Raw genomic sequence first — 21,906 nt, 5'->3', positions numbered from 1 at the left:
TTCATGATACATACAACATACAATTAAAAAATGTCCTCACACTGACACACAAACCCACATAACTGAGAGCTGCACGGTCATTAGCAGCATACATTTTGAAAATTCAACTTTGTCTGCTAAATCATTGCCAAGCTGTTCCAATAAAAAGTCTGTAAAACAAAACATGACAATAACAGTCCTGATTATGACAAATAAGCATGAGGTGTATCAAAGACAGAAGTGTTTTGGAGATGGAAATTAAAATGGGTTAGTCGGGTATGTAATATTAGAGCAGGCACCTGTAGGGATCTCACACAAGCGAGACAAACCAGCAGCTCAGTTTCTTGCATTACATAGTCATAGTCATTCTTTTATAGTTCACTTGAATCACTTGCTGGATGTTTCATTCAGCCCTGTTTTGGCCCAAACAAACCAAACAGACAAGGTCTCTATGCACAGGATGTGTACTGACACCAACAAAATATGTCCAAATGTTTCACATCTCAGTTTAGTCTCTGGAAACAAATCGCAAAGTGATCAAATTTCAAGGCATTCCTGTAAAAAGCACACACATTTTTGATGAATTATCACACCCATATTGGGTGGCTCACATGCTAACAATGATGGAAAACAAATGTGTAAATAGTGAAGAGTCATTGGCTTTCATAAGAATGTTTAAAATGAATGAGCTAAGACTTAACCTGAATCATCTTGCATCTTGATTATGCTTTAGACCTGAATTACAATTGTATTGTTTTTGATTGTGGGAAAATAAAAACAAATGATTCCTCTATTTAATACTGACCTACATGTTAGCATGCTACAAGTTGTTAGCATCACAAACAAGGATAAGGATATTTTATCCTCTGATTGTTGTTAAATTAATCCTTATCTAGTATATCACAAATTTATGCATCAGTAGCTATGAAATTAGCAGGTAAACGAAGTCAATAGAAAATGATAAAAGAACATTTGCTTCAAGATGCTGATTAGAATGGTCTCATGGCTTGTTTCAGTGAGTGAGATCGGTAGGACGTGTTTGGATGGTCACTCTCCTCGGTGGGTTCTGCTCTATACTGCGATTGGCTATTAGCTCCTGCAGCTGCAGAGCCCCTCCACCAATGAAACAGAAGGTTGGGCAAACGGGGGCGGAGCAATCAACAGTCCCCTCCCACAGCACTCGCAAAGAGTGTGCATCATAGAAAGTGAGCTGTCCCTTCTCAAAGTCCAGACACAGTCCAAGGCGAGGTGGCAGGGGAGCAGTGAGGGGGCCAGTAGAAGAGTTAGATGCCCCACACTTTGGCAGTAAGATCTTGCCCATGCCCATTGTGAGGAAACAGAATGGAGGAGGACAGTCCTGAGCATCCTCTGCCCCACTGTCATGTCCACTGTCTGGATCATACCTACAGAGAGGACAGGAGGCAAAAGACAAACAGATTTTTAAAATCTTCCTTATCTCAGTTGTGCATAATATTAGCTACAAAGTCTGGAAATTCTAAAAATAGTAGCGTAGTAGCATGCTTTTTTGAACTAAGTGCTAACTGCTAGTCGGTCACAGGTGGTATTATGGGGAGGAAGCATTTGATTGGACAAATATCAGTGTAGTGCAGCATGAGTCATTAAAGGGATAGTTTACCCAAAATTAAATTTCAAAATGTGAAAGAATGTGAAAGTGGAGATTTATAGTAAAAAAAAAAAAGGACTTAAATATTGATCTGTTTCTCACTCACACCTATCATATCGCTTATGAAGATATAGCTTTAACCCCTGGAGTTTTAAGGATTATTTATAATTTTATAATGTGTCTTTGATGTGTTTTTTGGAGCTTCAAAGGTCTAGTCACTATTCACTTGCATTGTAAGGACCAACAGAGCTGAGATATTCTTCTAAAAATCTTTGTTCATGTTCAGCAGAAGAAAGAAATTCATACACATCTGGGATGGCATGAGGTAAGTAAATGATGAGAGAATGAAACAATTTTGGTGAACTATCCCTTAGGGTTAGGCTTAGGGTTAGATTAGGGTTAGTTAGGCTTATAATTTGATTTTGCCCAGAAGAGAGTGTAAATTTAACTAACTATAGCATATAATTGGTAAAAGTTAATTTTGTCAGCAGCATATACATGGCTTTAAAGCTTATAGACATGGCCTAAAAGTTACAAAACTCCAATTTTGAGTAATCAGCTTTTGAAAGTTCTCTATTACTCCTCACCGTGGACTTGCCATGTCTTGTGGAAGATGGAACCACTCCTGCAGTTTTGCTTCTAAACCCACTCCCACCTACACACATACAAAACAGCTCTGTTAGGAAATAAACCATTAACGATATTTTTACTATATTTAATGTAAAATACAGTACGTATTGGCTAATCAGATGCATGTTCACCTTGAGCAGGTAGGATCCAGGCTCCACTGAGCATGCCCAGTAATGACGTCCCTGTGTGATGGAAATGTCAGCCACAAGGAGGTCAGAGGTGAGGTGGCATGAGGTAAGGGCCCGATCAGCAGCCTGCAACAGATTCAATCCGGGCACACTCCGGGCATACGTCTGCCCTTTGCCCAGCGCAACCCGCTCAGCATGCAGGCCCCAGCGGGAATCCAGGCAGAACGACAACACTGAGATTGAGGTATGAGGAAGGAGAGGAGTGGAGGAGAAAAAGGTGGATGACGAAGGATGTTGAAGGATTGGCAAGGCCAGGCCACAGGGAGGTAGAACATAAAATGAAAAGAGGTTGAGGGAATTAGACATTTGAGGGAAAGACAACATATAATAAAGGGGGAAAGAAAGGGAGAGAGTTGGGGAATATGTATGGAAGAGAGTGAAGTGGAAGAAATGGGATGGGAAAATTGGAAGAGAAACAAAGAGGACAGCAGGAACATTGTACATATTCCAGGATTCAGAGGAGATCAAGCAGCTGATATATTCCAGTTAAATAGGAATACAAGTCAAAGCAATCGCAGTAGGGGCAAAGAAAGGTGGAGAACGAGGGGGAACATAAGGAGAATTTGTTTAGAGAGAAAAACAAACAAACAAAAAGGTTGAGAAACGTGTCAAAGTGTTGTGGCTATGTTCTGAGTAATATACTATTGATAGGCAACACATAACTGTATGAGAGAAAGAGAATATGAGATAATAGCAAACATAATATGAATGGATGGATGAATGGATGATGGATGAATGGATGGAAGAATGAGCCAAATAGAAGATATGAATTGTAAAAAGTAGAATGAGTGGATAGGGTCCAAACTTAAATTGAAGCATTCAGAAACTTGAGGGGAATAAATGTATTTATAAATCACATTTCATGAGGAATTAACTTATGAAAACAGAAGACTATGAATCGGTGTCTATTGGTATGTTTGTGTGCAGACGTGTCTTACCTGGTGCAGGTGGTGTATGTAGATACACCTCCTCACTATACTCTCCAAAGCCTGCCTTATTACAGCCTCTAACTCTTAGGACATACACACTGTCCATTTCTAGCTCGTCAATCACTGCACTAGTCCCGCCTACATCATCCACACGTTGCCATGAACAGGGTGTGCCATTAGTTCCTGGGCCTCCCTCAGATCGGACTCCGCCCCATAATGCCCCAGCTCCACCCACTTTTCTCTGATATTCTACTGAGTAGTGCCAGGCAGGAGCGGAGTCCTGTGGGAGGCGCCAGCACAAATAAAGCTGGTCATAGGCCAGTGTCTTTTGAGTGTCAATCACAGGAGCCAATGGGGCTGCAGAAGGAAAAGTGAGGGGCTGGGTTAGAACTGGGTTCAGTAAGTGTCAGAAATTATGTTGCATTCCATTCAACTCAGAAAGTCAGAATTTCTAACTTCCTACTTAGAAAAGTGAAATGAAACGCCAATTGAAGTCGGAATTCCAACCGGTAAACTTGTGCGTAAATCTTCAATTCCGATTTCGCCGAGTGCAGGTAGTGATGTCACACAAACATGACGGCACTCAGGAGATATACAAAGTAAGTGATAAACATTCACTTTTGCAAAATAATATCAACCAATGAGTCAAAGTTCCTATGTAACATAATATTAAAGCTTGTTTAACAAACATTTGCAGAGACAGGTGTTCAAAACATCTTTGAAAAATTTACACAAATACTAATGTTACAGCATTGTTTATCAATTGGGTTGCTAGAAGACATCTCTGGTGACAGTCGAACACCTGCTAAGCTAACGGGAGCATTGCAGTTTGGCTTCCTTACACGTCATCTTCCGAGCATCTGGCAATGGAATTCCTTTACGATCGGAGATTGGAGATATCAAGTAGGAATATCCCACATCTGACTCTGAATGGAACGCAGCATTAGTCCAAAACTAGAAACTTACAAATCTACCATGACCGTAGACAGCAGGGAGCTGTATACTCTAATTTTAATTATTTATAAGGTATTCTAGCAGAGTTTTTATTGTGTTATGATATCTTGTGCATTACTTACAGCTACTTTTGTATTTGATGTTGATTTGATGTTAAATTGTTCAGATTTGAACATTTGTTTCAATTACATGTAATTTAATTGAAGTATTTTACATAAATGGATGACAAGCTGTATTTTTACAGTATACGGTTGCAATAAAATATGCACTCATAAAGGTAAAACATATGTCTGTAAATCAATTCCAAGGCTCAAGTATTGGATCTTAAAGGGGCAGTTCACACAAAAATGAAAATTCTGTCATCATATACTCACCCTTTTTTCATTCCAAACCTGTATTACTTTCTTGCTTCTATGGAATACAAAATGAGATGTTAATCAGAATGTTAGGGACTGCCAGCCTCAGTCACTATTCACTTTCATTGTATGGAAAAAAGATGCAATGAAAGTGAATGGTGACTGAAGCTAACATCACCTTTTGTGTTCCACAGAAAAAAGAAAGTCATAAGGGTTTGTAACAACATTGAGGTTGAGTAAACGATAACCTCATTTTTGTTTTTGAATGAACTATCTCTTTAATTTAATTTCTGAAAATGGTATAATTGCTTTTGCATTTAATTTTTCAGTTATGTTAGAATTGGCTTAGAGAAGCAATCCAAGCTATTTATGAATATTCCACATATGTTTTTGGAAATTAAGTTGTTATAAAAACCTTGTATAAAGTTCATGCTGCTAAGTGCTTTGAGCTCTCTGGAGACGTCCAGCTGAAAGTGTCGGAATGAAGGATCAGCAGACAGAGAGAAATGCTGAATATGTTCTATTGCTTTCACCAATCTAAGGGAAAGAAAGAAAAAAACAAGTAAAACTCAGATGATAATAATAGGCCTCTTTTTCCATGATCATTTGTGTAACATAATAGTCCAACATTTATTTTATTTCACTAATCATGCTGTTTCTATGGATTCTTACTTAAAATAAATACATTGGCAGCAGCACACACCCACAATATACACCCTAACCTGCTGTGTGTGACTCTGGCAGCCTGCACAAAGCAGGGTTGATCAGTTTCTTTAAGCAACTCCTGAGTATATGTAAGCAGCCCTGCATTTTCCATAAGACTCTGTTTTTCTGAGAGCTGTGCATTCAGAGACCCTGCCCGCTGTGCACGATCCCCCTCCAGTGACATGGCCAATGCCCCCTGACGCTCCGCCAGCACCCCACGCAACTCATTCACACACTGATTCAACTGCTCCTTGGCCACTGCGCTGTTCACCTGCAGAGAGAAATAAAGAAGACAGATACTGAAGAACACAAAATAGAAAAGGGTTTGGCAAGGCAAGGCCAGTTTTTTAATATAGCACATTTATATAGTACAGCTCAACGGTAACTCAAAGTAGTTTACATAGGTATAGTAAAGAAAAAGAGAAATGAAGACATACACAAATCAAGTTATAAATTATTTAAAAAACATAAAAATGAATAAAGAAAGAAAAATAAATTAGAAAGAAATAAAAGTTTAATTTAAAATGGATTAAAATCACCAGAAAGGTAAGGAAAAGTATAAATGAAAAGACAAGTGAGTGGCAAAGGAATCATCAAACAGAAGCATGTAGTGTAATAGTTTGGGTCCAATACCCAGATGGAGAGATGTCTTACAAACCCTGAAGGTCAAATTTCATATCAGTGCAGTCTACCTCAGTCTGAGCAATGCCACTCTCTACTTGGGTGATCTGTGCCTGTACAGCATCCTGATTGGCCAAGATGTAGTTGATCTCCTTGGTGATTTTCTCCTATGAGTTCACAATACTGAGAATGATTAGTTAAATTAAACAAAGACTACATCACAGAGATTCTTTAAGTTGCCAAACCAATGAGAGGAAATCATTTCCCCCTTCCCCTTGATCATTTTATAGCTTTGTTGTGCTAAAATGCCAAATAACAATGTTTCACCAGAAATACTAAATGAAGAGCGATGAACTATGATTAATTGTTTGGTATAGGTTTAGAGCAGATACCTTTAGAGTTTGGTAAGCCAATGCAATGGGCATGATCTTGTGGCCACTATGGGCACGACGTAGCTTACAAAGTGGGCACAACAGGCGCTGGCATGACCTACAGTAAAACTGCAACTTTTCGTGCTCATGTTCCACGCACACTAACATCTGTATGTGAGTAAGAGAGAGCAGTAGAAAGAGATATAAAGAAAGATAAAGAGAAGAGGAAAATAAGGGGTTCAGGGAAATGTTTGAAACATGTTGACTGCAGTGGAAAAGGAAAATATTTGAATATCTTTTGCATGTGGTTATTCACTTTTCTCTAACATTTCAATTACGTCAATACAGTCTTTTGATCTTTCCACAATTTTGGGCCAGGCTACACCAATCAGTGGTGATCCACTTTCTGAATGGACCCGTGTGCTCTTACCTTGGGTCTGAAGCTGTGTGTAGGAAGGATGTGTTCATGTTGGGCTCGTGGTGTGCCCCAGGGGTGGTACAGTTTAAAGCACTCATTACAGAAGTTAGACTTGCAGTCAGCGCAACCTTTGGTGGCCTCCAGAGCCTGAGGAGGCTTGCAGAACTGGCACGTTATTGCCATGCTGCCAAGACTCACTGTCTGCCTGTACCTACATAAAGAGATTTGTCATCATTCAAACTACATGGCAATCTGAGAAATGTACAGCTCTGGTTATGTATATATATATGTTTGTTTGCAGGGCCTGTGCTGAGTGTTCCACGATAGCTTTCAGGTCCTTGAATAATGTATAACGTACGAGGAAGGTCAGCTGGTGGACTTTTTGGTGCCCTACGCAGTGTATAGGAAACGGCAGCACTGTTTGTTTGCATGTGTGCATACTTTTTGTGTGTGTGATGAATCCTCTTGTAACTTTAGCTCAGCTATTGAAAGACTGCATGGAACAAAAACATCAGCATTTTGCTTAGATTCAGCTCCCTCTTTTCAAGCTTTATCTCATCTGCTCTTACTGTAATCAAAGTAAGACAGCATTCCAGTGTTGTTATACTGTAAAACCAAAACTAAAATTAAACCATTGTTACTAACTTAAAATAAAAAAATAAAAAACTGGAAAACCAAAAGTAAACTAAAATACATTTTCATGACTGCAAAACTAACTAAAATAAAACATTCCTTTAATTTTAATAAATATTATTTAATACAAAATATAAACAAGTATTTTATTAAATAAATGTAACTGTTAAACATATTTAAGTAATTTCAGTACATTTTTGCAGACCTAAAATGCTACTATAAATACTAAAATAAAAGTAAATATATTGAAAAACTAAACTTGTAAATATTGCAAAAACAGTGTTATTGAAAACGAATCTAAATTTTATCTATTCTAATCTAGATTGAAAGGACAATAAATCAAAACCAAATTAAATTTAAACTAAATTAAAAAGTACAGTGCATCCGGAAAGTATTCACAGCGTTTCACTTTTTCCACATTTTGTTATGTTACAGCCTTATTCCAAAATGGATTAAATTCATTATTTTCCTCAAAATTCTACAAACAATACCCCATAATGACAACATGAAAGATGTTTGTTTGAAATCTTTGCAAATGTATTTATAAAAACAAAAAAAACAAAAAAAAAAACACCACATGTACATAAGTATTCACAGCCTTTGCTCAATACTTTGTTGAAACACCTTTGGCACCAATTACAGCCTCAAGTCTTTTTGAATTTGATGCTACAAGCTTGGCACACCTATTTTTGGGCAGTTTCTCCCATTCTTCTTTGCAAGACCTCTCAAGCTCCATCAGGTTGGATGGGGAGCGTCGGTGCACAGCCATTTTCAGATCTCTCCAGAGATGTTCAAACGGGTTCAAGTCTGGGCTCTGGCTGGGCCACTCAAGGACATTCACAGAGTTGTCCCGGAGCCACTCCTTTGTTATCTTGGCTGTGTGCTTAGGGTCGTTGTCCTGTTGGAAGATGAACCTTCGCCCCACTCTGAGGTCCAGAGCACTCTGGAGCAGGTTTTCATCAAGGATGTCTCTGTACATTGCTGCATTCATCTTTCCCTCAATCCTGACTAGTCTCCCAGTTCCTGCCGCTGAAAAACATCCCCGCAGCATGATGCTGCCACCACCATGCTTCACTGTAGGGATGGTATTGGCCAGGTGATGAGCGGTGCCTGGTTTCCTCCAGACATGACGTTTGCCATTCAGGCCAAAGTGTTAAATCTTTGTTTCTCATGGTCTGAGAGTCCTTCAGGTGCCTTTTGGCAAAGTCCAGGCAGGCTGTCATGTGCCTTTTACTGAGGAGTGGCTTCCGTCTGGCCACTCTACCATACAGGCCTGATTGGTGGAGTGCTGCAGAGATGGTTGTTCTTCTTGAAGGTTCTCCTCTCTCCACAGAGAAATGATGGAGCTCTGTCAGAGTGACCATTGGGTTCTTGGTCACCTCCCTGACTAAGGCCCTTCTCCCCCGATCGCTCAGTTTGGCCAGGCGGCCAGCTCTAGGAAGAGTCCTGGTGGTTCCAAACTTCTTCCATTTACGGATGATGGAGGCCACTGTGCTCATTGGGACCTTGAATGCTGCAGACATTTTTCTGTACCCTTCCCCAGATCTGTGCCTCGATACAATCCCATCTCGGAGGTCTACAGACAACTCCTTGGACTTCATGGCTTGTTTTGTGCTCTAACATGCACTGTTAACTGTGGGACCTTATATAGACAGGTGTGTGCCTTTCCAAATCATGTCCAATCAACTCCAATCAAGTTGTAGATACATCTCAAGGATGATCAGTGGAAACAGGATGCACCTGAGCTCAATTTTGAGTGTCATGGCGAAGGCTGTGAATACTTATGTACATGTGATTTTTTTTGTTTTTTATTTTTAATAAATTTGCAAAGATTTCAAACACACTTCTTTCACATTGTCATTATGGGGTATTGTTTGTAGAATTTTGAGAAAAATAATGAATTTAATCCATTTTGGAATAAGGCTGTAACATAACAAAATGTGGAAAAAGTGAAACGCTGTGAATACTTTCCGGATGCACTGTATAATATTAAATTATGATTCTCTCTAAACTAAAACTGCAGAGTTCTGCTGAAAAGTCATAAAGTAGTTTTTTCACAGTCAGATTCACATGTGAACATTTTTACTAGGTTATGGAATGGAAACTATGTGTGCTTTTTACTGGCAGGAGGAAACAAAATATTTTATTTCTAATCCTTAACACTTTTCTCGACCTTTTCAATGCTGTTTAAACCAGGAAAGGTGATCTGATTGGTCCACGTATCTCGTGAGTTTATTCAAAGAACAATCAGTCCCCTATGGCATTGTGCTGATAAACAGGTTTTAGTTCAGAACATCTAATCTAGCATTCGAAACAAGCAGAACAACATTTCTGTGTCTTGCAATACAATTACAGGAATCCAATTTCAATTTAGTCCTAAGAAATCAGTTTAAATCTGCAGTGATTAACAGCAGAGATCAGGAATTCTCTGTAGAATTGTTTTCTGTGTATTTGAGTGTGAAAAAAGACCTCTCCACGATGCGCTCCAATGTGATGTTTCTGAGGCAGTCTGCAAGCCCTCTCTCTCCCAACTCCACATCCTTTCCACAGGTGGGACAGGGGAACAGCATAATCACTGGAGGGGTGTCTTTACGTCTGCGTCCTGGATGTGTCCCACACACTGCATGTGCACGCACACACACACACACACACACACACACACACACACACACACACACACAAAGATATGATAGAGAGATAGAAAGAGCTCATTCCAGCAGTAAAGCTCCTTTAAGCCCCCATAAATCTAAGCCAGGAAGAAGAAGGAAAAGCTAATCAATGCAGAAAGAGTTCAGAGGAACTGTGTGTGCTGACACATTCAGAATTAGCCCATCACAGCAGCTGCTACATTTAAACACACACGCACCTGCAAAATGCAGCACAGATGCAATACATCTGCTTCACTGGGGATAAAGTAACAGACATTCTGACACAAATGCACAACTATACACTTATATTTGTACAAGCTAAAACCATGCTTTAATCCATCACATCCCTGTTTATAAGATCAGCTTTGCTGGTGTTTTGTTGTCCCACCAGGCTTCTTAACTGGCTCAACAAGCAAAATAGCCTCAAAGAGCTTTACCAGAAAGATCAAGCTTGGTCGAACCAGCAAAGAATTTCATGCTGGTCTAAACTGTTCTATTCAGCAGGGAACAGTGAAGCTATCATGTCCTTTCATTATTATGTTAGTTGACAAAGTCAACACACTGTTATTATATTGAATGTTTTTTTCATTAAAACTCCAACTATTATAAAATTCAAATGTAAAGGCCTGCCAACCATGGCTTTAGGTTACAATACTAAATCTATTTGTCTTTCTGGAAGTTTTATCTGAAGGTCTACTTGACAATTTATCTGTCTTTTAAATTTACCACACAAGGACTTTGTCAAGCCAACATCAAAGTTTGTCAAGAAAAACATTACCTGTCTAGTTTTATAATTTGAAACCCCTCCAGTTTCAAAGATGAATTCACCCTTGACTAATTCTTATACTTATTGCATTGATGTCATTGAACAGAGGCATTAGAGAGTGATGTCATCATTGTGTAACTTACAGTCTGTACTGATAAACACACAAACCTGTCCTGATCACCCGGTCCAGGCGGTCTGTTTTTGGCAGAGGTCTACGTGTCTGTCGGGGAGAGCGCATGTTGGGGCTGGAAGTCGGAGTGTTGGGGTCTGGCGGGAGCTCGGGTGGAGGGTAGCCCCTCTGAACCAAAACCTCTGCCGCACACAGCACACACACACTGTGTAGACATGGCAACACCATTGGCTGCTTCACCATCTCCTCACACACTGGACAATGAAGCTCTCTCTCTATACTCTTCATATTGGACTATATAACAGAGAGAGAGAGAGATGAAGAGAGAAAGGTCACATGGAAGGTCAAACCAGGAGTTATGTCTGGTTAAAAATGCATGGTTAACGCAATGCATAGCCAGCAAAGACCTTTCCCTATACATTACAGATTATATAGATATTTACACACATAGACCATAATTATATTTCCTGCTGTGTTTTAGAGGTTAGAATGAGCACTAGAATATACTTAATTGTCCTGATAAGGAAAAATTGTTTTAGACTCAGATTACACACCATGGACACACAACAGTAAATAGTTTACACAGTAAACAGTTCAAATGATGACTGCAATACAAAATATAGGAGTTTTTTTTAAATCACTGGGTTAGTTGTAACAGTACAAGTTCCAGTAATCAGGGTCAGGCTAGATTCATGCTGTCACTAGTCTACATATCTACTGTGTTACCCATTGTGCCGTTTTATTTTTTTTATTTTTTATGCTACAATACACTGCAAGATTTTACAACCAAAAAATTTACTCTGAGGTATGAAAGTATTTTGAGCACTGGTCTATTTTACATTTATGTCAGCGTGAGGTAAAGTGTATTTTGTGTTAGTCAGTATGAACTTGTCAAATGTTTTCCATTAAGTTTCAGAGGGTCACAAAGTTTGCATATCAGGAGAATGATCAGTATCATATGTAAATATACAAAACACCAACCCAACAACACACAAACAGTAATGTTGTTCTTCTGTGTTCATTATTTGCTTATTACAAATAATTACCTGTTCTTATTGCAAATTAGCCTGCCTTGTGTTCCTGCTATATAATCACAGGTCTTAAAGGTATAGTTCACCCAAAAATGAAAATTCTCACATCATTTACTCACCCTCAAGCCATCCCAGATGTGTATGATTTTGTTTTTTCTGCTGAACTTAAATTAAGATTTTTAGAAGAATATCTCAGCTCTGTTGGTCCTTTCAATGCAAGTGAATGGTGGCCAGAAATCTGAAGGTCAAAAAATCACATTAAGGCCACATAAAAGTAATCCATATGACTCCAGTGGTTAAATCCATATCTTCAGAAGAGATATGATAGGTGTGGGTGAGAAACAGATCAATATTTAAGTACTTTTTACTATAAATCTCCACTTTCACAATGAAAGTCACACGTGGCACCTGTTTAATTTAACTTATACATCTGAAAGTGAAAGTGTAGATTTATAGCAAAAAAGGACTTAAATATTGATCTGTTTCTCACCCACATTTATCACATCACTTCAGAAGATATGGATTTATGCACTGGTGTCTTATGGATTACTTTTATGCTGCTTTTATGTGCTTTTTGGACCTTCATTTCAGGCCACCATTCACTTGCACTGTATGGACCAACAGAGCTGAGATATTCTTCTAAAAATCTTAATTTGTGTTCAGCAGAAGAAAGAAGTCATACACATCTGGGATGGCATGAAGTTGAGTAAATGATGAGAGAATTTTCATTTAGGGGTGAACTATCCCTTTAAAGGACTGACACATGTAGCTGCATTTAAGTAAAAAATTTAAGAAAACTCTTGGTAATTTTCATTAAGGATATTTTCAAATGTGTTCCTTACACTTGGTCTAACCAAGAGGTGTGTGCATTGCAAAGCAAACGTTTTACATGCCAAGATGTCAAAGAGCATCATTTCTTAAAATCAACAAACAAGTTGGTCTGCCCCCTCAGCCAGACCACTGTGCCCCCTCTGTCAAAATTTGTATTTGAACCAAATTTTATAATTTAGTTATTGTCTTTTAAATGTGTTTTACTTTTTTTGCAAGCCTAAATATTCAACTAAATTGTAAAATAAATTAAATTAATAAAGCAAATTAATCCTTAAACTATTGGTAGTGTGTAACTGAACATTTCAGATGGAAGGTGGGGACAGGAGTTACGCTGTCTGGCCAATCGACTGCTCTCTTCTTAATTAGAATTTTTTTTTCTGCCATATAATTCAGTCAGAGCTCAGAGGCTCAAAGGATAAAAGAAGGAAATGGATATAAGAAAAGGATTTTACCTAGGATAAGGATGAATGAATGAATAATGTAAATGATGTAACTAAAAAGTGCAAGCATAAGTGGAGAGATATTTTCCTCAAGACAAGAGTTTTAACACCAGCACTCGGTGCGTTCAGTTGTTCTAATTGTGAGTACAGCGGTTTACTACCTTTTGCTGTTTTGTTAATGAATATACAGCTGAAGTCAGAAGTTTACATACGCTTAGGTTTAAGTCATTAAAACTAATTTTTTAACCACTCGACAGTTTTCATATTAGTAAACTATAGTTTTGGCAAGTCGTTTAGGACGTCTACTTTGTGCATAACAAGAGTAATTTTTCCAACAGTTGTTTACAGACAGATTCACTTTTAATTGACTATATCACAGTTCCAGTGGGTCAGAAGTTTACATACACTAAGTTAACTGTGCCTTTAAGCAGCTTGGAAAATTCCACAAAATGATGTCAGTCCTTTAGGCAATTAGCCAATTAGCTTCTGATAGGATAATTAGGGTCAATTGGAGGTGTACCTGTGGATGTATTTTAAGGCCTACCTTCAAACTCAGTGACTCTTTGCTTGACATAATGGGAAAATCAAAAGAAATCAGCCAAGACCTCAGAAAAAACAATTGTGGACCTCCACAAGTCTGGTTCATCCTTGAGAGCAATTTCCAAGCACCTGAAGGTACTACGTTAATCTGTACAAATAATAGTACGCAAGTGTAAACACCATAGGACCATGCAGCCATCATACCGCTCAGGAAGGAGACATATTCTGTCTCCAAGAGATGAACGTAGTTTGGTGCGAGAAGTGCAAACCAATCCCAGAACAACAGCAAAGGTCCTTGTGAAGATGCTGGAGGAAATAGGTAGACGAGTATCTATATCCACAGTAAAACGAGTCCTATATCAACATAACCTGAAAGGCTGCTTAGCAAGAAGAAGACACTGCTCCAAAACTGCCATAAAAAAGCCAGACTACAGTTTGCAAGTGCACATGGGGACAAAGATCTTACTTTTTGGAGAAATGTCCTCTGGTCTGATGAAACAAAAATTGAACTTTTTGGTCATAATGACCATCGTTATGTTTGGAGGAAAAAGGGTGATTCTTGCAGCCGAAGAACACCATCCCAACCGTGAAGCATGGGGGTGGTAGCATCATGTGGAGGTGCTTTGCTGCAGGAGGGACTGGTGCACTTCACAAAATAGATGGCATCATGAGAAAGGAAAATTATGTGTATATATTGAAGCAACATCTCATGACATAAGCCATGAATTTAAAGCTCCATCCATCACAAAGCACTGACCTCAGTCTGATAGAAAATTTGTTTGCAGAACAGAAAAAGCATGTGTGAGCAAGGAGTCCTACAAACCTGACTCAGATACACCAGTTCTGTCTGGAGTAATGGGCCAAAATTCCAGCAACTTATTGTGAGAAGCATGTGAAAGGCTACCCAAAACATTTGGCCCAAGTTAAAAAATTTAAAGGCAATGCTACCAAATACTAACAAAGTTTATGTAAACTTCTGACCCACTGGGAATGTGATGAAAGAAATAAAAGCTGAAATAAATCATTCTCTCTACTATTATTCTGACATTTCACATTCTTAAAATAAAGTCATTATCCTAACTGACATAAAACAGGCAATGTTTTCTACGATTAAAAGGAATTGTGAAAAACTGAGTTTAAATGTATTTGGCTAAGATGGACTTCAAATGTAAATGAAGTTGTCTTAAACATTATTTAGGTTGATAAATGGATAGAATTTCATTCACTCAAACAAAATTCATAACAAAATTCCATCAAATTGAATTAAGTTTTATAAAAATTATATTAATAAAATTTAAATGTATTGAGGTTTTATTCGTTTAATTTTAAGATTACTCAATAAAATTTCATGGAATTTTGTTATGAAACTGAAATGCGTAAATCTGAAATATAGGCAAGATTTTGGAGTGTGATCTCCAGAGGATCATTTGATTAGACATTTATTAAACAAAAAATTTAAGATTTCACTTTTTTTAATTTTGTATATTTCTGGCATATTTTTAAAGTGCTGACATGCCATAATTTTAGACACATGTTCAGGCATGGGATAAAGAAGCATCTTCTGGCTGCAGCCTCTGTTTCACATCAGTTACCAGGAAGTGAACATATATCATGCACTCTGCTTTAGGAGGTGCTTTAGGTGTGTGTGGTTTGCAAGCCCAGATACTCTTTAGCAAATATGGGTCATTTCTAATAAAATGAATGGGAGAAATTGGAACGCCCAACGGTCACCAACGGTCACCACATATAGAAAGGAAGTCCCGCCTTCAGGTAAAAGAGCAAATCACCTTTTAGGTACAGACATCGCCTGTCAATCAACTCCAGAACGCGCATGCGCATTAGCTATACAAGCCAGGGAAATGTATAATATAAGGTAAAGAAGCGCAGTTCATGATACCAGTGCAGGCAGGTTTTACTGCACCAATATTCGTAATCTTGACCAACCGTTTTTGAGATTTCGGTCTTTCCCCATTCAAGTAGAAAGGAGCTGCACAGGAATGCCGCTCACCGGGAGCGTTCCAAACATGGCCGCCGAGTGAACTGACTTGCTAAAAAGACTTTGGCAAGCCTGATTTTTTAATTATCATTTGCATCGTGCTTATTTTTAAATGATTAATTATTAGAAACGTGAGAAAATGAGCATACAAGAAACTGTAACTAAGAAAGTTTTTTCCTTTTTCATTTTAATAGATTTTGTTTATTTCGAACGTTCGGTGATGTATCATTCGAGCTTATGCAAGTGCATATTTATCAAAGCCAAGACTCGCATTGCCTTTCAGACTGGCAAATCTGTGCCCTCTTCGAAATTTCAAATGCCCCCTCGAGTAAATTATCCTGGCTCCGACTCTGCCCAGCACAGTTGACATCATACAGGTTTCATACTGATATAAGATATTTGAATAATTAAAATATACCAATCTCGCATGTCATGTTCTATTCCTCTATTGTTCGATGTGAGTTCCAATGTTACCGTCCCGCAGGCGTTTCACACAGTGGCTCTCTCTCCATTCTTGCGTCTCGTCTCTATGGCAACGTGCACTCTGTCGCGCAACATCAGCTCAGTAAAAGGTCTGATTTTCCTTTCCTTAAATGCTAAAGCCCCTTATATCTTTCATTTAACTAATTATTTCGTACCGTTTAAATCAAAGCCTATTTTGCATCAGCATTGGCTGAGTAAATAATTGCAACGTAATGCATCAAGCAAATCAAATACATTTTTTAATGTTGGCTAAATACACCAACATATCTGAAAATGCATTCAATGACAGAGTAAATACGTGATTTTAGTTTCTATTACACAATTAAGAACTGATCATAAAATGCAAGAGGAAAACAGCCACGGCCTAGGCGAGCAGAAGCTGGTCACGAGGTAACAGTGCTTTAGATCAAATACAGACTCGGTTTCTGCATACAGGTGTTATTCCTACATTATCAAACAAATGATGTGCTCTAAATAAATGGTTCGTTTGCAAACAACGGTTTGTTTATCTAGGTTGCTCTATGTAAGCTTTGAAATATTAGAATTTGCAAGCAAATCACGTTATGTGGAAAAACATGGTACTGATGATGCAAATATACTTACGCTTATGCGCACGAGAGCGTCCATAATTGATGTGAAGGTTTGCAACTCCGCATCTGCCATTGCTGGACGTGTACCCGTTGTTTAATTAATGCTAAATGAAATATATGGTTATTATTCAGTGTCCATTTCTCTCTGTCTATGGATTCTTTAAAACAACTAACCGTTTATCAGGGCACCACGAAGTAAAAAGTAAACGATGTACCTGCAAATGAAACGGATTGCTGTGAAATAGACCTTTACTTAATAATGATATTATGAGGGTTTAATATATTTGAGAGGTCCAATTTAACGCCGTCCATGCTAATTCCAAGGGGTTTTCAACGGTGCTTGCTGTGGTCTATTCTGACGGATATTGAGCCAGCCATGTAAGAGACGGATGTTGTGAGGCGTTCAGGGAGAGATCAGTAAAGAGCATGCGTAGACCATTGGATGCTGAGAGCACAGCCGTTCTAGGGTTCTAGTAAAGGGAACCAAATATTGAATAAATATATTTGTTTTTTATATCAAACAATTACTATGATAAATATATTATAGCCTTGTATTATAATATAATATAATATAATATGATATATAAAAGGATGAGTCTACACTGAAGACTGTGGATTCAAATTAGAATCTTGACCCGTTGCGCAGAGCGCACAGTGACCGCCCATTTTTTCAGCCGTCTGGGTTCGGGAAGTATTTTCCTCATTAATTTCTTCCATAGACTTTTAATAAAATTCTTCATAAAAGAGTTGTGAGGCATGAACTAAACCAAGCAGCTACGAGGTGAATCACAACATCACGAACTTTGTTTTGAGGCAAAAAATAAAAAATAAAAAAAAAATAAAACAAACAAAAAAAAACATTTTTTTGAAAATCAGACATAAAGACAAAGGTACAAGGCTGTGTACTTACCGTCTTTACTGAGGGCACGGACTACAATCCCATGAAGCATTGCGAAAGATGTCGTTGAATAAAAAACAATGGGAATATATAATAATATATTGATTTTAGGTTGTTTATTATAAGTATAGAAACAATATATTTTACGTTTATTGCAAAATATCCCGATATGTACAAATATATAAGTAGTTTAAGGGTGAAGGGAGACCGACTCGATTAGGTCATTCACAGTGTGTCATGGGAGTCGGCGGTCGCTTCGAGACAAGTTTCGCGGGTTTCGTTGGCAGCGGTTCTCTGATTGGTGGATCTTTCTGTGCTGTACCATGGGTAATGTAGTTGTTTATCATGAATTCTGCTATACACGATGAAGTTGAGATAATGCAGATGGCTTCAACAGAAGCATATACCATCGATGAACAACCTCGTAGCTCACGGTAGGTCTATCTTTATAGGTTTATAAGTAATCTTTGAAAATCAATTTGTCTATGGGATAAATTAATGGGATTTTTTCTTCCTGAACCAGACTGTTGCACTCAGTTAAAATGCATTTCAGGGGAATGTGCAGAGAGTATTTAGCAGAGATGGATCTAGGAAAGGTCAACGGATAGAACGGAAGTCCCGCCTTACAGGTAAAAGAGCCAATCACCTTTTAAATACAGACATCGCCTGTCAATCAACTCGAGAACGAGCATGCATTAGCTATATAAGATGGGAAAATTACGTTTTTATAGGGTAATCTGATGTAAAGAAGCACAATTTATGATACCAGTGTAGTCAGATTTTACTGCTGATTTGAATATGTGCTTAAATGGTAATCTTGACCGTTTTGAAGATTTCAGTCTTTCCCCATTCAAGCTGCACTTGTATGCCGCTTGTTTACACAGAAAAATAGCTGCCTGAGAGTGTTCCAAAGATGGGTGCTAGTGGACTGACTTGCTAAAAATACTTTGGGGAAAGGGCGGCAAGATGGCGGCCAGTAAAGACGTGCCTATTTGACTGTTGGCATTTAGGAGTGTTTTTTTTTTTTTTTTTTTTTCAAAATAGTGGTGAAGGGAGAAGTATAATTTCGAATATCAACAGACTGAAGACTCACTTTATGGACTAGCTTTATTTTATTGTTGCTTTAACTGAAAGAAATTTTTTTTGAAGTATTTCCTCATGTGGCTTTCTTTTTACAAAATGAAACCTAGTACAGACAAACAGCTCTGGTGCAGTAAAACGAAAAGAGAAGGCTTGTTTAAAAACATTAACATCCTCAGAGACAAAGAAGAGACAAAGCTTTGAGGTGAGTGACAACACTGCGATGTCATCTTTGTCAGAACACTCGTATGCCTTCGAGAAAGAACTTCAGCGTATATCAGACATGGATGTTGAACCTGACGCACCAGAAAAACATCGTACAAAAAAAATGAAAGACAAGCCATCCCTTCTCGAGAAAATTATGAAAATTAATGAAAGCTCAGGACACCTGGAGGATTTGATTCGAGAGAACACGATCAGCATTTGTACCTTGAAAAAGTCAATTGACTTCACGTTGAATAAAGTTAAAGACTTGAAAGATGAAATGAAGATGGTAAAAGAACTTACAAAGTCACATAAGCATAAAGTTGCTGAGTTGGAACGGAAGGCAAATGAAGCGGAAAGATATCGGCGGAGATGGAATTTGAGGCTGCACAGTATTCCTGAGAAAACAGACGAAGATCTAAAGCATCTGGTGATTGAAATTTGTGGCTCAGTGGTCCCAGAGCTGGAGGATAGATGCATGACAGATGTGGATATTGTTCATAGACTGGGTTGAAAAGAGCAAAGCCGAAATCCAAGAACAACGATAATTCAGTTTACGAACAGGTCTACTCGGGATCTATTCTGGAAACGGGCAAAAAACTGTGAATCCCTTCAAGCCCAGCAGCTATGGTTCACAGAGGACTTAACCTGGTTAGATGTGGAGAGACGAAAGCTTTTGTGGCCAATGGTGAGAGATGCTAGAGAGAAAGGTGGCAAAGCATTTTTTGTTGGGAGTAGAGCCTTTATTGATGGCATTGAAGTTCACCCTAAATGAGAGATACAGACTAACCAAGGTCTAAAAAAAAAAAAAAGTGAATGGAAGACGGGGAAAGGGGAAATATCTCCCAGGTAAAATGCAAGATATAAGGAAATATGCACCCCTTGAGTAACAAATACTTTAGCTCTTGAAAGTTATTTTTTGTGTGTGTGTGTTCAAAGTTCATGTCTTTATCACTTTGTTCTTTAATGTTAGGGGTCTTTAACATTTGACTAAATGAAAAGCTGTTCCCTTTCGATTTCGGTCACTCACATTGCGTCGCTGAAGCTTATGGGAAAAACTCCTTTTCTCCGATTTCTGAACTCCTATTGGATCACACCAATTCAGATGCAACTGAAGTGAGCCAATGGCGTTCGCGCCCGCTCAGCCAATGACATTGAGCACGTAGCGCTCAGTTCCCTATATAAGCAGGTGGCATAGCGCCATCAGAATTTGATCTCCTTCACTCCTGGATCTGGTTCACCGTTGAATCGCACTTGCCTGCATTGGATGGCGCTTCCCTTCTTGAAGACAGCTGCTCCCCTGCCGTGCTCCGTGATCTAAAGGAGTATATCTATATATATTAAAAAAGTACATTTCCACACTTGCGCTGACTGGACCGTCTTTTTCAAGATGCTGTCGCATAAGTGCAGATGTGGGAAACCTGGCCACAAGAGCTGTGTGTTCTGTCTGGGCTACGCCCACGCAGAAGCAGCACTGGTCGAGGCTGAATGCCCGCACTGCGAGGCAAATGCTCCGCGCTCGGATAGCGCTGTGTAAGCGTAATGACCCAACCGCTCTCGCCCCCCCCCCCCCCCCCCGTGGCCTCCCCTGCCCCTTGAGGACCTGGGGAACAACAATGCTCAAGGCGAGGACATGGAGCAAATGGATTGTGAGGCTGTACCACCGGCTCAGGTCCCGTATGCATCCACACCCCACACTCTTCTTCCCCTTCCCCTGACAACGCTTCTGCTCTCGTGCAGTTTAGCAGCAGTGAACATGAAGAAGAAGAGGAGAATGACGACGCTGTAGACAAGCTGGAGCTTGAATTGTCGCCTCTCGGCTGGATGAGTGGTTTTTGCCGGGCCACCAAACTAAGACCGCCCCGCATAGACCTGGCCCATTCTTCCCCGAGGTCCACACTGAACTCTCCAAATCATGGAGTTCATCATATTCAGCAAGGCTGCACCTCTCCAATACAGCAGCCATCACATCCGTTGATCGCGGAGACCAAATGGGATATGGCTCGCTTCCCCCCATTGAACAGGCAGTAGCAGCCCACTTATGTCCCTTGGCTCAAACTGGCCTGAAATCTCACCCACTGCTCCCGTCTAAGTCATGCCGGCTTACTTCTACACTTGCAGGACGCGCCTATAATACAGCTGGGCAAGCTGGTGACACCTTGCACACGATGGCATTGCTCCAGATCTACCAGGCCAAAATTCTGAAAGCAATGGACGAATCCAGTCCAGACCCAACTATTTAAATATTAAGTTAAAGAATTTCATGTCACGACTGATTTGGCGCTAAGAGCAACAAAGGCCACCGCCGGAGCGATTTGGTGCTCCATGGGAAATCTGGTCGTCCTAGACCGTCACCTTTGGCTGATGCTGACTGGCATGTTCGATGGGGACAAGTCGGCCCTCCTTGACGCACCGGTATCCCGAAGAGACACGCTGGTCTCTTCGGCACCACAGTGGAAGCCCTATTGGAGCGCTTCCAGACAGCGCAAAAACAGCAGCAGGCTATGAAGCATTTCATGCCTAAACGAAGCAGTGCTGCCGCTCAGCCCAGCCACTCACGCTCCACTTCAGCGCAGTGCCCCCCGAAACAGCAGCACTCTACTCCCCAGGCCTCTCCGGGTCCATCTGAGCCGGCCGTTCGCCTGAAGAAGCCTTGGCCGAAGCGCCACTATCCACAGCCACCGTGCCAAGGGCCACGCCCATCTGGAAAACCTTCCTCTGATCAGCCTCAGCGTTCCTGACGGCTTCAGCAGCATGAAGAGGAGTCCGCGCTGTTCAACGCGGGGAAGCCCTGCCCCCAAGCGGACTCTCACAGAATCCCTGTTCTCTCCTCCCGCCATTCCTGTTCAGGAGATTTTTCA

At 39.7% G+C, this 21,906-nt stretch overlaps 1 protein-coding gene across 3 annotated transcripts; it reads right to left on the bottom strand.

Moving 5' to 3' along the window:
* Nucleotides 1-811: 811 nt before the first annotated feature.
* On the bottom strand, nucleotides 812-17,248 carry LOC127454478 (tripartite motif-containing protein 46-like). Of its 3 annotated transcripts, XM_051721717.1 has the most exons (13): nucleotides 17,079-17,248; nucleotides 16,877-16,967; nucleotides 10,991-11,246; nucleotides 9,878-10,028; nucleotides 6,788-6,986; nucleotides 6,379-6,525; nucleotides 6,058-6,153; nucleotides 5,383-5,636; nucleotides 5,076-5,197; nucleotides 3,360-3,707; nucleotides 2,365-2,594; nucleotides 2,191-2,258; nucleotides 812-1,382 (listed from the first exon to the last, which is right to left on the bottom strand). In XM_051721717.1, exons 2-13 carry the CDS (start codon nucleotides 16,934-16,936, stop codon nucleotides 992-994), a joined length of 2,322 nt encoding a protein of 773 aa, XP_051577677.1. In that variant the 5' UTR covers nucleotides 16,937-16,967; nucleotides 17,079-17,248; the 3' UTR covers nucleotides 812-991. The 3 variants fall into 3 exon arrangements, with proteins under 3 accessions (XP_051577677.1, XP_051577676.1, XP_051577678.1); XM_051721716.1 differs by having other exon boundaries at nucleotides 16,877-17,248; XM_051721718.1 differs by lacking the exons at nucleotides 812-1,382; nucleotides 2,191-2,258 and having other exon boundaries at nucleotides 2,594-3,083; nucleotides 16,877-17,248.
* Nucleotides 17,249-21,906: the final 4,658 nt, after the last annotated feature.

This window comes from Myxocyprinus asiaticus, chromosome 16 (genome assembly GCF_019703515.2).
Source record: "Myxocyprinus asiaticus isolate MX2 ecotype Aquarium Trade chromosome 16, UBuf_Myxa_2, whole genome shotgun sequence".
Lineage (NCBI taxonomy): Eukaryota > Metazoa > Chordata > Actinopteri > Cypriniformes > Catostomidae > Myxocyprinus > Myxocyprinus asiaticus.
This window is presented reverse-complemented; position numbering and strand designations above follow the sequence as displayed.

Excerpts from the sequence above, each read along its gene's own strand:
- LOC127454478 (XM_051721716.1), bottom strand. The coding sequence starts at position 16,936 with ATGGCAGATGCGGAGTTGCAAACCTTCACATCAATTATGGACGCTCTC. Across the intron at positions 10,029-10,990 it reads GGACCGGGTGATCAGGACAG|TGTGTGGGACACATCCAGGA; the intron begins GTTTGTGTGTTT and ends GTGCACATGCAG. Across the intron at positions 1,383-2,190 it reads CAAGACATGGCAAGTCCACG|GTATGATCCAGACAGTGGAC; the intron begins GTGAGGAGTAAT and ends TCCTCTCTGTAG.